The sequence below is a fragment of the Garra rufa genome, chromosome 7 (assembly GCF_049309525.1).
Source record: "Garra rufa chromosome 7, GarRuf1.0, whole genome shotgun sequence".
NCBI lineage: Eukaryota > Metazoa > Chordata > Actinopteri > Cypriniformes > Cyprinidae > Garra > Garra rufa.
This window is the reverse complement of record NC_133367.1, coordinates 33621580-33637994: the sequence shown is the minus strand read 5'-3', so window position 1 is coordinate 33637994 and position 16415 is coordinate 33621580. Positions and strand designations below refer to the sequence as shown.

Sequence of the window (16415 nt, the reverse complement as noted above, 5' to 3'; positions counted from 1 at the left end):
GATAGATAGATTAAAGAAAAATAGATAGATAGATAGATAGATAGATAGATAGATAGATAGATAGATAGATAGATAGATAGATAGATACTTTTATTCAGCAGAGTTGCATTAATTGGATCAAAAAAAGTAAAGCAAAAGTGAAAGTAAAGACATTTATAATGTTAAAATGTTACAAATTAATTAAATTAAATGATTACTTAAATATTAAATGCAATGCATGAAGATTGATAGAATTATATGCCTAAACTTAACTCTTCTTATCCTCCAGCACAGTAGGTGGCGCTATGAACCTTTTGGTTGCTTCACGCTGTGTCAGTCTGTGTTGCCACATCCTCTTTTAATAAGTTATTTTAAACTTATTTCGCTTATAACGTTGAAAATCGCGATTTTGAGTGTTGAGAGCAATTTTGAAACTCGAGTTTAGTGCACATTTCCCCCTATTCAACAGAGGTAAGTCTGCTGTGTGAGTGTGGGTTTGTTATCAAAATTCAACTGCTTCTTTATTTTGCTCGATCTGGCAACCCAGCAGCCTGCAAACTCGCCCCGCCTATCTCAAGACCATGAGTGCAGACTGAAATACGACAGCATTCACTTCAACTTTAAATGTATCTTTAAATGTGCAGTTGTTATTAATGACATTTGACTTTTTCATCAAGTAATGCCTTGCTAAAGAACAATGACAGAAGTTAAAGTCAAAAAAGAGTCCACGGATCCTGTAGATATCGAGAATAGGTGAGTTCAGTCTTTATGCGTGGCCTGATAACAACATGACAACGTGTGGATTTAGAATCAGTTAAACTTACTATCAAAGCTGCTCAGTCGTTTTTGTGTATTGTGTACTTAAAAACGCAATTTATGGCAACAAAGCATCGTGGTTATAATATATGTAACGTTAATGTTATGTTTATATTGAGAAGGTGTTGTTTTGGAATAGGGTGTGAGTTTATTTCGCTGTATTCAAGTTACGTACAAGTTCCGTAAGCGTATTTACGTCAGTTACGTCGCTTGCGTTCTGGCGTGAATTTGATTTATTCCCTGGACAGTTTTTGTCTTTTGCACCAACTGACAAAAACTGATTTTTATCGTTGTCCTAACGTAATGTAGTGCAAAAGAAACACCTTTTGCAATTCTTGTGCTGCTGCAGAGAATGTTGGGAAATGTAGTTGATTTTCATCTTATTTTTTTTTTTTCTCTGTAAAGGATAAAAGAGCTGTGTCAGCAGTTTCCACATGGGATCACAGACCAGGTCATCCAGAATGACATGCCTCACGTTGAGGCGCAGCAGCGGGCCACGGCCATCAACAGACTGCTGTCTGTGGTGAGATGTTCAGCTCCAGCTGACAGAGTATGAAACCTTGCTTGTAAACTCATGTCTGATTCTTTATTTCTGTTCTCAGGGTCAATTAGACCTGCTTAGAAACAGCACCGGCCTTTTATACAGGCTTAAGGATGCTCAGTCTACAAGGTTTGTCTTTTTAAATGCAATTTTTTGTGTGCATGAGCATACAAATTTACTATATAATGGAAAAAAAAACACATAAATACAGTATGACAACTTTGCAGAATCTGCAAAATGTTAGTTATTTTACCAAAATAAGAGGGATCATACAAAATGCATGTTATTGTTTTTTTGTTTTTTTGTTACTGACCTGAATAAGATATTTCACATAAAAGATGCTTACATATAGTCCGCAAGAGAAAATAATAGTTGAATTTATAAAAATGACTCTGTTCAAACGTTTACATACATTTGATTTTTAATACTGTGTTGTTACCTGAATGATCCAGAGCTGGTTTTTTTTTCTTTTTGGTTTAGTGATAGTTGTTCATGAGTTCCTTGTTTGTCCTGAACAGTTATACTGCCTGCTGTTCTTCAGAAAAAACCTTTAGGTCCCACAAATTCTTTGGTTTTCAAGCATTTTTGTGTGTTTGAACCCTTGTCAACAATGAATGCATGATTTTGAGATCCATCTTTTCACACTGAGGACAACTGAGGGACTCATATGCAACTATTGCCGAAGGTACAAATGCTCACAATTGTTTCAAAAGGAAAAACTATGCATTTAGAGCTGGGGGGTGAAAACTTTTGAACAGAATGAAGATGTGTAAATTTTTCTTATTTTGCCTAAATGTCATATATTTTTTAAACTGAGCCTTCTGTAATATTTGCATATGCGTCCCTCAGTTGTCCTCAGTGTGAAAAAATGGACCTCAAAATCATACAGTCATTGTTGGAAAGGGTTCAAATACACAAAAGTGCTGAAAAACCAAAGCATTTGTGGGACCTGAAGAATTTTTCTGAAGAACAGCAGGCAGTTTAACTGTTCAGGACAAACAAGGGACTCATGAACAGATATCACTAAACAAAAACCAAAACAAAAATAAATTCAGGTAACAACACAGTATTGAGAATCAAGTGTATGAAAACTTATGAACAGGGTCATTTTTATAAATTCAACTATTATTTTCTTTCATGGACTAGATGTATAACGTCTTTTAAGTGAAATATCGTATTCAGGTCAGTATCAAATAAAAAAATAACATGCATTTTGTATGATCCCTCTAATTTTGGTGAAATAATCAACATTTTGCAGATTCTGTGAGGTGTATGTAAACTTTTGACTTCAACTGTATATATTTAAATATCACTTTTATTTGTTTTAAGTATGTACTGTTTTTTGTTTTTTTTTACAGTAAAGTTAAAGGCTCTGATAACCAAGAAAAACTAGTTTACCAGATCATAGAAGATGCTGGGAATAAAGGTAAAATGCAGTTTATTATGTCATGTGTGTAGGATTGGTTTATACTGATAAAGAAAGCACATTTTAATTCTGTTTTCTGATTTCTCAAGGAATTTGGAGCAGAGACATCAGATATAAGAGTAACCTTCCACTCACGGAAATCAATAAGATCCTCAAGAACCTTGAGAGCAAGAAACTCATCAAAGCGGTGAAGTCCGTTGCGGTGAGTTGATCTCCAAACCTTATTTAAACATTTAAAATGTTTCTTTTGCTTCATACCTACTAAAACGTCTTTCCCATCCAGGCCTCTAAGAAGAAGGTCTACATGCTGTACAACCTACAACCAGACCGATCTGTGACGGGAGGCGCCTGGTATAGCGATCAAGATTTTGAGTCTGAGTTTGTTGAGGTTCTCAACCAACAGTGTTTTAAGTTTCTGCAAAGTAAGGTGAGATTGTAATATTTTTGGGATCTTATGCTTTCAAAGCTAGCTTGCAAATTGCAAGCCTCTCTTTAATCGCCTACACTACCTTTAATATAAATGTGTGTATTTTTAGGCCGAAGCAGCGAGAGACAGTAAGCAGAGCCCGATGGTGCAAAGAAACAGCTCATTTGCCACCTCTCACGAAGTGTGGAAGTACATCTGTGAGCTCGGCATCAGCAAAGTGAGTGTGAATAATGTCTGCAAGGAATAGTTCAGCCAAAAATAAAAATAAACTGTAAGTTTACTCATTCCCAAGCCATCCAAGATGTAGATGAGTGTTTCCTCATTAGAACAGATTTGGTGAATTCAGCATTACATCACTTGTTTACCAAAATGAGAGTCCAAACAGCTGATAAAAACGTCACAATAATCCACAAATTAAATGAACCAAGTAGGTTTAATGTGTTGTGATATTCCTGTTTGCAGGTGGATTTGTCTATGGACGACATTGAGACCATTCTAAATACGCTGATCTTTGACGGCAAAGTGGAAATGACCATAATTGCTGCTAAAGAGGGGACGGTGGGGAGTGTAGATGGACAGATGAAGCTCTACAGAGGTGTGAATCCCATAATTCAACCCACTGGCCTGGTCAAAACACCATGTGGACTGTGTCCGGTAAGCTTTTCATACATTTATAATAATCACAAGTTGCGCTGTATTATATATATTTGCTGGAAATCTACTCCCCCTACAGGCCATTTAAGGTGTGGATGACTTTGTAGCTTCATCGGAACAGATTTGGAGAAATATAGCATTAAATCACTTGATCACCAGTGGGTCCTATGGAAGCCCGTTTCCGCCACTGAATAAGAGATACAAATTGTAATTGTGACTTTTTATCTCACAATTCTGACTTTTTTCAAACTCTTTTACAAATACAATACGAAAAATAAAAATACAGACACAAATTTGCAATTGTGAGGACAAAAGCTATTCTGACTTTATTTCTCAGAATTGTGACTTTATTTATGAGAATTGCGAGTTTTTATCTCACAATTGTGAGGAAAAAAGTCAGAATTGTGAGATGTAAACACAATTGTGAGAGGAAAAAGTAAGAATTGCGAGAAACAAACTCTATATCTTTATTTAGACTTTATTTTGCAGAATTTCGAGTTGTCAATATTTCTCAAAATTGTGATTTTGTCATCACAAAAATTCAGAAAAAGGCAAGAAAATTATGCGATATAAACTGGCAATTAATTGAATAAAGAATTCATTTATTTGAAATTCTTTATTTCACAGAATTGCGAGTTTCTATAGCATAATTCTGACTTTAAAGCAGGCAGTTGCAAGTTTATATCTCGCAATTCTGAAAAAAGTCAGAATTACGAGATGTAAACTTGCAATTTTAAGAAGAAAAAGTCAGAATTACGAGATATAAGCTCACAATTACAAGAAAAACGTCAGAATTGCAAGAAAATGATGCGATATAAACTTTATTTTGTGGTATGTATCGTATAATTCAGACCTTAAAACACAATTGAGAGTTATATCTCAAATTTCTGAGAAAAAAAGGTCAAAATTGCGAGAAAAAAAAATCAGAATTGTAAGATACAAACTCGCAGTTGCAAGAAAATTATGCAATTCTGACTTTATTTTACAAAAGTTTATATTGCAAGATATTAAGTCAGACTTTATTTCACAGAATTGCACTTTTTTTAGTATATATGTCATAATTCAATAATATAAAGCACACAATTGAGAGTTTATCTCACAATTCTAAAAAAAAAAGTCAATTGCGAGATGTAAACTCGCAATTTTAAGAAAGTCAGGTTTGCGAGATGAAGTTGCAATTGCGATAAACTCACAATTCTGAAAAATGAAGTCCGAAATGCAAGACTTTATTTCACACAATTGTGAGTTTATATCTCATAATTCTGGCTTTAAAACAAGCATTTGTGAGTTTAAATCTCACAATTGTGAGAAAAAAGTCAGAATTGCAAGATGTAAACACAGTTGTGAGGGGAAAAAGTCGGAATTGCAATATTCAAACTCTGTATCTTTTATAATTTTCCTTTATAATTTATACCTTTTAAAATGTACCTAATTTAAACTCGCAGTTATTTGAAATAAAGAATTGAAAAAAGTCAGAATTGCGAGATGTAAACTTGCGATTTTGAGAAAATGACGCGACAAACTTTATTTCGCAGTTTATATCGCATAATTCTGACCTTAAAACACACAATTGCGAGTTATATCTCAAAATTCTGAGAAAAAAGCTCCGAATTGTGAGATGTAAACACAATTGCGAGGAAAAAATTGTGTGATTGTGAGATGCAAACTTGCAATTGCAAGAAAATTATGCAATATAAACTTTTGTAAAATAAAGTCAGAATTGCGAGATATAAAGTCTGACTTTATTTCACAGAATTGCGGGTTTATATTGCATAATTCTGACTTTAAAGCATGCAATTGCAAGTTTATCTCACAATTCTGAAAAAAGCCAGAATTGTGAGATATAAACTCACAATTACAAGAAAAAAAGTCAGAATTGCGAGATACAAACTTACAATTACGAGAAAAAAGTATGAATTGCAAGAGAATTATGTGATATAAACTCGCAATTCTGTAAAATAAAGTCAGAATTGTGAGATATAATCTCACAATTACAAAAAAGTCAGAATTGCGAGATAGAAACACAATTACGAGAAACTCAAATTATGAGAAAAAAAGTCTAATTTGCGAGATGAAGCCGCAATTGCGAGAAAATTGTGCGATATAAACTCGCAGTTCTGAGAAATAAAGTTGCAATTCTGTGAAATAAAGTCAGAATTGCAAGATATAAAGTCTGACTTTATTTCACAGAATTGTGAGTTTTTCTCAAAATTGCAAGTTTATATTGCATAATTCTGAAAAAAAAGTCTGAATTGCGAGATGTAAACTTGCAATTTTGAGAAAAAAAGTCAGAATTGCGAGATACTCAAATCATGAGAAAAAAAGTCTAATTTGCGAGAAAATTGTGCGATATAAACTCGCAATTCTGAGAAATAAAGTTGCAATTCTGTGAAATAAAATCAGAATTGCGAGATATAAAGTCTGACTTTATTTCACAGAATTGCGGGTTTATATCGCATAATTCTGACTTTAAAGCACGCAATTGCAAGTTTATCTCACAATTCTGAAAAAAAGCCAGAATTGTGAGACATAAACTCACAATTACAAGAAAAAAGTCAGAATTGCGAGATACAAACTTACAATTACGAGAAAAATAGGATGAATTGCGAGAAAATGATGCAATATAAATCTGCAATTCTGAGAAATAAACTTGCAACTCTGTGAAATAGTCATTCATATTTTAGTTTTTCTTAAAATTGCGAGTTTATATTGCATAATTCTGACTTTAAAGCATGCAATTGCGAGTTTATATCATACAATTAGGAAAAAAGTCAGAATTGCAAGATGTAAACTCACAATTTTAAGAAAAAAAAAGTAAGAATTACAAGATATAAACTCACAATTACAAGAAAAAAGTCAGAATTGTGAGATGAGATAACTCACAATTACAAGAAAAAGAGCCTGAATTGCTGGATAAAGTAACAGTTGCGAGAAAATGATGTGATATAAACTCACAATTCTGTGAAATAAAGTCTAAAAATCCAAGACTTTATTTTGCAGAATTGCAAGTTTATTACTCAGAATTGTGAGTTTATATCATGTAATTCTGACTTTAAAACACAATTGAAAGTGTATTTCCTGCAATTCTGAGAAAAGTCAAAATGGCCAGAAATGAACTCGGAATTGCAAAAAAAAAAGTCTAAACTCTAATTCTGACGGCACCCATTCACTGCAGAGGATCCATCGGTGAGCAAGTTATGCAATGCTAAATTTCTTCAAATCTGTTTCTGAAACGGAAAAAACTCATCTACATCTTGGATGGCCTGAAGGTCACTAAATTTTCATTTTTAGATGAACTAATTGTTCAGTCTGCTAAGTTAACCATAGTAACTCTCTGCTTTATAGGTGTTTGATGACTGTCATGAAGGAGGCGAGATCTCTCCGTCCAACTGTGTCTACATGGTTGAGTGGCTGGATTTCTGAAAAGCCAACCGGATGTCTTTTGTTTTTCCCTGTGGAGAAAGTATTTTTTCATGCAGCGATTCGATGCAACTGAAGATATCTTTTTATTTATGTTTTGAACATTAATGGCTTTAATGACTCCTACATTAAGTGAATAAGAAGCAGCTTCCATCTGGTCTTCAGTGAAATTTGGACACATAAGACTGATATTCTTCCCTTCTTTTCTTTTGTTTGTTATTGCTTCTCTTCACCCATAGATGTCTTTAAAGATATACCTCAACCATATCAATAAATAAAGGTTTTCATATTTGTTGATAGGTAGTCTGAATATTAGACCATGTGTTTGTGCACTCCTATCATTTTTACGGACTGTATCCATATTTTAGCAGATTGTTAATGACACTTGTTTTTTTTTTAAAGGAATAGTTCATCCAAAAATGAAAATTCTGTCATTAATTACTCACACTCATGTCGTTCCAAAACCTGCAAGACCTTCATCTTCGGAACACAAATGAAGATATTTCTGATAAAATCCAAGAGCTTTCTGACCCTGCTTAGACTGCAACACAAGTTGACAACTGACATGTTCAAGACCCAAAAAGGTAGTAAGAACATTGTTAAAATCGTCCAAGTGACAACAGTGATTCAACCATAATTTCATGAAGCTACAAGAATACGTTTGTGCACAAAGAAAACAAAAATAATGACTTTAATTGTGTTAATTTGTCTTCCGATGTTGAACAAATGTCTTACTGATTATGCTACATGTACTGGAGCCTGGAGTACGTTGATAGGCCAGTAGGTGGCGACAATTCGCTGTCTTTATTTTACTATTTAATCTTGTGTGTACATGTACTACTCTTTAAATACTGGGTCAGAATTTGTAAGAAATTAATACTTTTATTCAGCAGTTAATAGTGACTGTAAAGAGTTTTACATTGTTGCAAAACAAAGCGTTTGTATTTCAAACAAAGGCTGTTCTTTTGAACTTTCTATTTTCAAGGAATGCTGAAAAGATATGGTTTCCACATAAAAATTAAGTAGCACATTGATTCTGTAAAAATTACATTTAACTTAAAAATGTAAGTATGGTTGACTTAAAATTTTGAGTTGAAGAGTTTATCGAAACTTTTAATACGTAAAGGTGTAATCAACAGAAATTCAAAGCATTATGTTATCTGAATAACATTGATTATCTAAGTAGATTTGTCAAAACAAAAGTTGTGATAAATTATGAACATTTTTACAGTGTGATAATACGAAGAAATAATGATTTCTGAAGGATCGTGTGATTGATGACTGGAAGAGTCTTATTTCAAAAACCATGAAACCATGGATCATGTGACTGAAGTACATAAAGGTGCTTCAAAAGGTTCTTCACAGCGATGCCATAGAAGAACCATTTTTGGTTCCACAAAGAACCATTTAGTCAAAGGTTCTTTAAAGAACCATCTCTTTCTTAACTTTTTATAATCTGAAGAACCTTCTTTCGCACAAAGAACCTTTCGTGAAACAGAAAGGTTCTTTATGGAACCATTTAGACAGAAAAGGTTCTTCTATGGCATCGTGAAGCACATTTATTTTTAAGAGTGTAATGATGCTAAAAATTCAGCTTTGAAATCAGGAATAAATTACATTTTAAAATATATTCGAATAGAAAACAATTATTTTAAATAGTAAAAATATTTCAGAATTTTACAGTTTTGCTGTACTTTGAATCAAATAAATGCAGGCTTGGTTAGCAGAAGAGACTGTTAAAAAAAAAAAAAAACATCAAAAATCTAATGTTCGAAACTTCCGACTTGTGTATAATCATTGATTTAGGGGATGTTTAAACAGCTGATAATTTATTTAGACGCGCTTAAAGGTCAGAACCGTCATTTCCATATCTGACAAAGTTATGAATTTTTAACACATTGAGTGTGAGGACACATCAATGATGCACAAAGCATATAAATTCATTCACAGAGAAATCAAGACATCTTTGTCATATATCAGTAACATATTCATTATGAGATTACTTTGTATCAAGAATACCTGTTTCGGAATCACTAAAAACCAAACCTGGTAACAATTTTATTCACTCATTATTATGTTACAATACGTATTTTTCATTTCAGTAACGCAGTCTGTTTAGAGTATTCATAGAGGACGAAGAGACCAAAAGGTGTTTACATCAATGTGACACATCACGCATTTTTATCACAGTCTCTCGCAGCTCTCTATTGCGCGCGGTAGCTATAGAAACCGGCCAGAGGGGCACTTAGCAACAGAAAAGGAGGAGGCGCAGCATCATCTGCTGAGAGAGGAGGAAAAACAGCCGATGCGATCGACCTTCATTTCATCCAGAGCTGCTTCTGATAGTGAAACCCGGTCGTTTGTTAATTTTAAACATCCTTGAAACTACATTCAGCTGTTTAGTTGTAAATCTCAATCAGCACGATGAAGTTCGTCGTGGTTTTGGTCTCCGCCGGCCTCCTGGCTTTTCTCGGCGCGGTCATCTGCATCATCGCCAGCGTGTATTCACGATCCTCGGCCGCCGCGCCCCAAGCGCTATCCGACAACCGCTCTCTCTCGCTTCTGGAGCCGCTGCCTGGATCCGTAGCGCACGCTGGGCCGCTCGGAGCTCTCCATGGTGCTGATTCTTACGAAGGCGGCGGATTGGACATCGGCCTGGAGATACCGTCCCTAAATGAGCTGAGCACCGGGGACGTGACTGGGCCAAGTCCGAAACAGTTCACTCTCAGTCGATTAATTTGTACACCTGTTCCCATCAGTGATTGCAAATCCAGGGGTTTGAGAGAACAAGCCGATGACCCGTTTGCCGATGAAGAGGATTGGAGCCTTCGCACCACCGCTGAGGAGCTCCGGCAGATCGTCATGCAACAAAACGACCAGATCCTCATGGACCAGAGGACCATCACGGAGCTCACCGGGAAGCTCTCGGAGTGTGAGAACGGATTGGAGGAAAGGAGTCTTCACGAGCGGAGTATGGGAGTATGGGCGGGCAACCGTCGCCACATGGCCGGGGATGATGTGAGCAGCTCGGTTGCAGTACAGCTGCAGACGGCGCGGGCTGTGGAGGAACTGGAGAGAGCGATTCTTCAACTCAAAGATCGCATAGAGAAGTTAGAGGTTGGTATGAGAAACTCTAAACAATTTAAATAAAGAAGTCTAAACGCTTTTTGGAATTTGACGCCACGGGGGTATTTAGAGGAAACGGTTTTGAAGGCAAGAATGCGTGCAAATTCTCAAGATAAAGGGGATACTGGGGAGCTTTTATTGTGTCTGTTCATACTCTTTCTTACCTGGTGAGTGGTTGCTTTCCCCTCCATCTTGTTCTCCTGACATACATAAATCATGAGGGATGAGAGAAGAGTAAGGTTCTCAGCCCTCTGGAACACTGTCAGCAGTCACACCTGAATTGTAGATGTTGAGATATAGATTTATGGATTAGGGAGTTGTTACAGCTGAAAATTAAAAAAAAAATGTATTTGTTCATTAAAATAAAGTAATAAATAAATAAATAAAGCAGAATTTATTAGAACTAGTTCAAAACATCAATAAATACTGTAATAAAACCAGTCATAAGGGTCAGTATTTTTAAAATGAGATTTATATAATTTAAATTTATACTAAATAAATAAGATTTCCATTGATTTATGGTTTATTAGGATAGGACAATATTTGGCCGATACACAGCTTTTTAAAAATCTGGAATCTAAGGGTGCAAAAAATCTAAATATTGAGAAAATTGCCTTAAAAGTTGTCGAAATGAAGTTCTTAGCACTGCATGATACTAATAAAAAAATCGGTTTTTATGTATTTACAATAGGAAATTAATATAATATCTTCATGGCACATGATCTTTACTTATTATCCTAATGATATTTGGTCTAAAAGAAAAATCAATAATTTTGAATATCGGGTTAACGTCAGTATTTGATGCCAATCTGATGTTGACTTAGCGTTGGATTTTGGTTACATATCCTAAAAATAACAATCAGCTGACGTCAGTGTTGGACATCAAATTAACATTGACATTAGATGCTTTTTGGTCACCCAATCACAAATGAAAATCAACTAAATATCGTTTTATGATGTTGTGTGCCTGCTGGTACTCATTACTGGGGTCTAAACAAATCGCACAAAACCGTAGGAATAAGGTTGTAAGAGTGAGGTCGTACGAATTTGTTTAAATTAGCCATTTTGTAAAATGCATAAGAATTGGTAGTGAGATAGCATTGGAAAAGCCATGTCCTTCCAAACCCATATTACTTTCTTTCTTCTATGGAGCACTAAAGAAGAAATTTTTAGGAACGTAGTGGTCACTGTTTTCTATGCAATTACAGGGAGCTTTCGGCTTCAAAAAGCATGATAAGGCACATAAAAGCTTATAAAGATAGTTTGTAAATTTCAAGTCTTCTAAAATCATCAGAAAGTCATCAAAAGTCATTGTTCACTGAAAATATTGACATCCGTTCTAGCTCTCCTTAAATGAGAATTCTGATTCAAGGACAAAGCATTCTTTTGAGTTCTTGTAATTCAAATGGATCTAGTAGTCAGATACACATGTTGAACAGGATGTATTAGGTTTCACAATAATGACTTCTTGCATAATTCTCTCTCAGTTGGAGATAGGCCCGGCAGCGATGAACCACACTGAGCATACTGTGAGCACACTGGGGAGTGTAGTGGTTGGCGAGCCTGGCAGGCCTGTGGAGGATCTGGAGGGAGAACTGGAAAAAAAGATTAGGCTGCTGGAGAAAGAGAGGAAAAACCTTCGGAAAGAGACCCAGAGCCACCACCAGCACATCGACCAGGGAATCAACACCTTGCAAGAGCGTATTGCAGAGCTAGAACAAAGTAAGTAGGAAGGCTTGGTCAAACCCAAAGAAAAGGGGATGAAATGGTCTCTTCATTTTCAACTCACTCTATCGATCTTTCTTTCCCAGGTCTTACAGATTACAGTTACCCACAAGGGTATAAACTTTCCTTCCCAGTGCGGACTAACTACATGTACGGGCTTGTCAGGCGGAATATTCCAGAGATGTATGCCTTCACGGCATGTCTGTGGCTCAAGCCTGCTGAGAATGGAATCGGGACGCCATTTTCCTACGCTGTACCGGAACAACCCAATGAACTTGTCCTGCTGCAGGGCATTCATAATCCAGCAGAACTACTCATCAATGATAAGGTAAGACCCACTACACCAGGGTTCCTCAAATCTAGGCCTACAGACCCTAATCAAAGACACCTGCACAAGCTAATCAGGGTCTTCAGAGTTACTTCAAAAATTACAGGTAGTTGAGTTTGATCAGGGTTTAAGCCAGAGGTCTCAAACTTAATTCCTGGAGGGCCACAACTCTGCAGAGTTTAGCTTCAACCAGCTCCAACTCACACCTACTTGGAAGTTTCTAGTAATACTAAAGACCTTGATTAGCTGGAATCAGGTGTGGTTGATAAGGGTTGGAGAGCAAAACTGCAGAGCTGTGGCCCTCCAGGAACTGCGTTTGAGACCACTGGTTTAAGCAGTGGCCCTCCAGACTCAGATTTCAGATTTGCGCAATACAACTGGTGACCTCATTCGTTCCCTCCATTCACAGGTGGCACAGCTGCCTCTGTCTTTACCCCAGGGCATCTGGCAACACATATGTGTGAGTTGGACCCTACGGGATGGAGTTTGGAAAGCATATCAAAGTGGAAAGTTGAGAGGACGGGGAGAAGGGTTGTCCGCATGGCATCCAATCAAATCTGGGGGCGTCTTGGTGTTGGGCCAGGAACAGGTAAGCAAGACCTCAAAAATACACCTTCAATCTTGGGGGAAAAAATTAGCAAAAATTATACCTTTGGTGAAGTACCATTTGTCAGAGCAGTACCCTCAAAGGGACATCTTTGTACCTTATTTACCACTAAATGGTTTATAGGGCCTTTTATAGGTAAATAAGGTACAACGTTGTCCTTTTAAAGTTAGTAGGAGTTGGTAAGGTACAAAGGTATACCTTAAGCAGGACTGGACAACTGGACAACTGGAGGGCCGCTGTCCTGCAGAGTTTAGTTCCAACCCTAATCAAACACACCTTAACAAACTAATCAATGGCTTCAAGATCACTAGAAAGCTACAGAAAGGTGTGTTTGATTAGGGTTTAAGCTAAACTCTGCAGGACCTCCAGACCTGAAGTTGCCCAGCCCTGCCTTTGAGGTCCTATCCCAGTGACAAGGTGTTAAACTCTTGAGGTGATGATACATGGGCCAATATTTGAGCAATGTTGTTGGCCAATGTTGCTGTCAACAGCCAACCAGGTGAGACACAGAGCCTACAACTAATCAGACAGAAAATTGTTGCCCATTTTGAATACTGTAGGAAAGTACCCAAGCACCATTGCTTGGCAAAACTGCCCAGCAACATTGCCTCATGTATCATCAACTTCAAAGGTAACATTCTTGCACAGTATTTCTGATGCAACAGTGTGTTTATCCATGTGTAACCCTTCGGTTCTCCTTGGCTGCACTGCAGGACACCCTTGGTGGGCGGTTTGACGCATCCCAGGCTCTTGTTGGGGAGCTTTCCTTGTTTAACCTGTGGGACCGGGTGTTGTCGCCAACAGAGGTTGCCGCTGTGGCAGCATGTGCAGAATCGCCCCGCTTGGGAAACATAGTGCCCTGGACTGACCGAGATGTGGACGTGTTTGGTGGGGCTGTCAAGGACCCCGTGGACCCCTGCCTTCAGAGCTCCCATCCCCGGCAGTGAGCAGGGTCATGGGTTGATCCCTTTTCTTTTTTTAAGGCTAGGCTAAATGAGACAAAAATGGCCTGAAAGGTATGACAACTGTGCCGTAATCCCGGTCTATGTATAGAATATATTTACCGTAGAGCTACACTCTCACCGAGTGTTTGTTTCTGCAGGGAAGGGATTTGTCTGTGCGTGTGGTTGTGTTACTTCGGATAGAGCTGCTGCCGAAGGCTTTTAAAGGCCTGTTCGCGTCTCGTGTTGCTTGTGTTATTTCACGCCCTTCTTCTCAAAGCATTACCGCACAATGGTCCCTTCAGATATAGAGAATGTTTTTTCTAATACGATGGATGTGGCTCATTCTCACAGCACTTGTCTTGCTTGTGTTTCATTATTTGTGTAAAGTGGAGCTTTCGCTTCTTTCCCAGAACAGCCTTTTCCATTCTTGTTTTTATCACTTTTCTTGTAATACATTATGTTTTGAGTCTGGCAGCACTTAAAGGTGTACAACGTCTTATCTTTATCATAACATGTCTTAATTTTTTGTAGTTCGGCATCTGGTCAAATGGGTCCTTACCCTGCAGTGTATTTTCTCATACATATTCAGCGAAATCCAAAACCTTTTTTTTTTTTAAACCAAAAATGTGTTATTTGAAGCTTAATATCTTAACCGTCACACTAAATTTTGAAGATCTGATGTGCAGCCCACACACTATGAAAATATGAATGTAAAACAGTGTTTAGCATCTTGTCGTGTTACCATTGCACTGCAACTAGCCCTACTTTTTCACTGAGAAAAACTTATGGGGAAGTGCCTGTTTATTTATTTGACTCTTGCTATTGGTTGATGATCAGCTGTGATGTCAGTATAGTGCTTCTTCATATTTGCACCACCAAGGATCTACAATGATATTGTGAAATGTGGATGAAAATATTAAAACTGTGAAGAAAATCATATTTGAAAGTGCATTGTCTTTTTTACTTGTATAGTTATCTATCTATCTATCTATCTATCTATCTATCTATCTATCTATCTATCTATCTATCTATCTATCTATCTATCTATCTATCTATGGTCTGTCTGTCTGTTTGTCTGTCTATCTATCTATGGTCTGTCTATCTATCTATCTATCTATCTATCTATCTATCTATCTATCTATCTATCTATCTATCTATCTATCTATCTATCTATCTATCTATCTATCTATCTATCTATCTATCTGTCTCTCAATCGATCTATCTACTATCGACTGTGTCTGTCTGTCTGTCTGTCTGTCTGTCTGTCTATCTATCTATCTATCTATCTATCTATCTATCTATCTATCTATCTATCTATCTATCTATCTATCTGTCTCTCAATCTATCTATCTATCTATCTATCTATCTATCTATCTATCTATCTATCTATCTATCTATCTATCTATCTATCTATCTATCTATCTATCTATCTATCTATCTATCTATCTGTCTCTCAATCGATCTATCTACTATCGACTGTCTGTCTGTCTGTCTGTCTGTCTGTCTGTCTGTCTGTCTGTCTGTCTGTCTATCTATCTATCTATCTATCTATCTATCTATGGCCTATCTATCTATCTATCTATCTATCTATCTATCTATCTATCTATCTATCTATCTATCTATCTATCTATCTATCTATCTATCTGTCTCTCAATCGATCTATCTACTATCGACTGTCTGTCTGTCTGTCTGTCTTTTTATCTATCTATCTATCTATCTATGGTCTATCTATCTATCTATCTATCTATGGTCTATCTATCTATCTATCTATCTATCTATCTATCTATGATCTATCTATCTATCTATCTATCTATGGTCTATCTATCTATCTATCTATCTATCTATCTATCTATCTATCTATCTATCTATCTATGATCTATCTATCTATCTATCTATCTATCTATCTATCTATCTATCTATCTATCTATCTATGGTCTATCTATCTATCTATCTATCTATGGTCTATCTATCTATCTATCTATCTATCTATCTATCTATCTATCTATCTATCTATCTATCTATCTATCTATCTATCTATCTATGATCTATCTATCTATCTATCTATCTATCTATCTATCTATCTATCTGTCTCTCAATCGATCTATCTACTATCGACTGTCTGTCTGTCTGTCTGTCTGTCTTTTTATCTATCTATCTATCTATCTATCTATCTATCTATCTATCTATCTATCTATCTATCTATCTATCTATCTATCTATCTATCTATCTATCTATCTATCTATCTATGGTCTATCTATCTATCTATCTATGGTCTATCTATCTATCTATCTATCTATCTATCTATCTATCTATCTATCTATCTATGGTCTATCTATCTATCTATCTATCTATCTATCTATCTATCTATCTATCTATCTATCTATCTATCTATCTATCTATCTATATATCTATGGTCTGTCTG

General features: G+C 36.3%; 2 protein-coding genes across 2 annotated transcripts; both read left to right on the top strand.

The window, feature by feature from the left end:
* Positions 1-520: 520 nt before the first annotated feature.
* LOC141338854 (DNA-directed RNA polymerase III subunit RPC6) lies at positions 521-7490 on the top strand. The gene is made up of 9 exons (XM_073844469.1): positions 521-732; positions 1201-1318; positions 1398-1465; positions 2695-2762; positions 2852-2964; positions 3046-3189; positions 3299-3406; positions 3652-3843; positions 7189-7490. The coding sequence occupies exons 1-9, from the start codon at positions 677-679 to the stop codon at positions 7264-7266; spliced, it is 945 nt and encodes a 314-aa protein (XP_073700570.1). The 5' UTR covers positions 521-676; the 3' UTR covers positions 7267-7490.
* Positions 7491-9487: 1997 nt separating this feature from the next.
* On the top strand, positions 9488-14932 carry nptxrb (neuronal pentraxin receptor b). The gene is made up of 5 exons (XM_073844155.1): positions 9488-10380; positions 11877-12111; positions 12201-12442; positions 12852-13031; positions 13763-14932. Exons 1-5 carry the CDS (start codon positions 9688-9690, stop codon positions 13994-13996), a joined length of 1584 nt encoding a protein of 527 aa, XP_073700256.1. The 5' UTR covers positions 9488-9687; the 3' UTR covers positions 13997-14932.
* The last annotated feature ends 1483 nt before the right edge of the window (positions 14933-16415 follow it).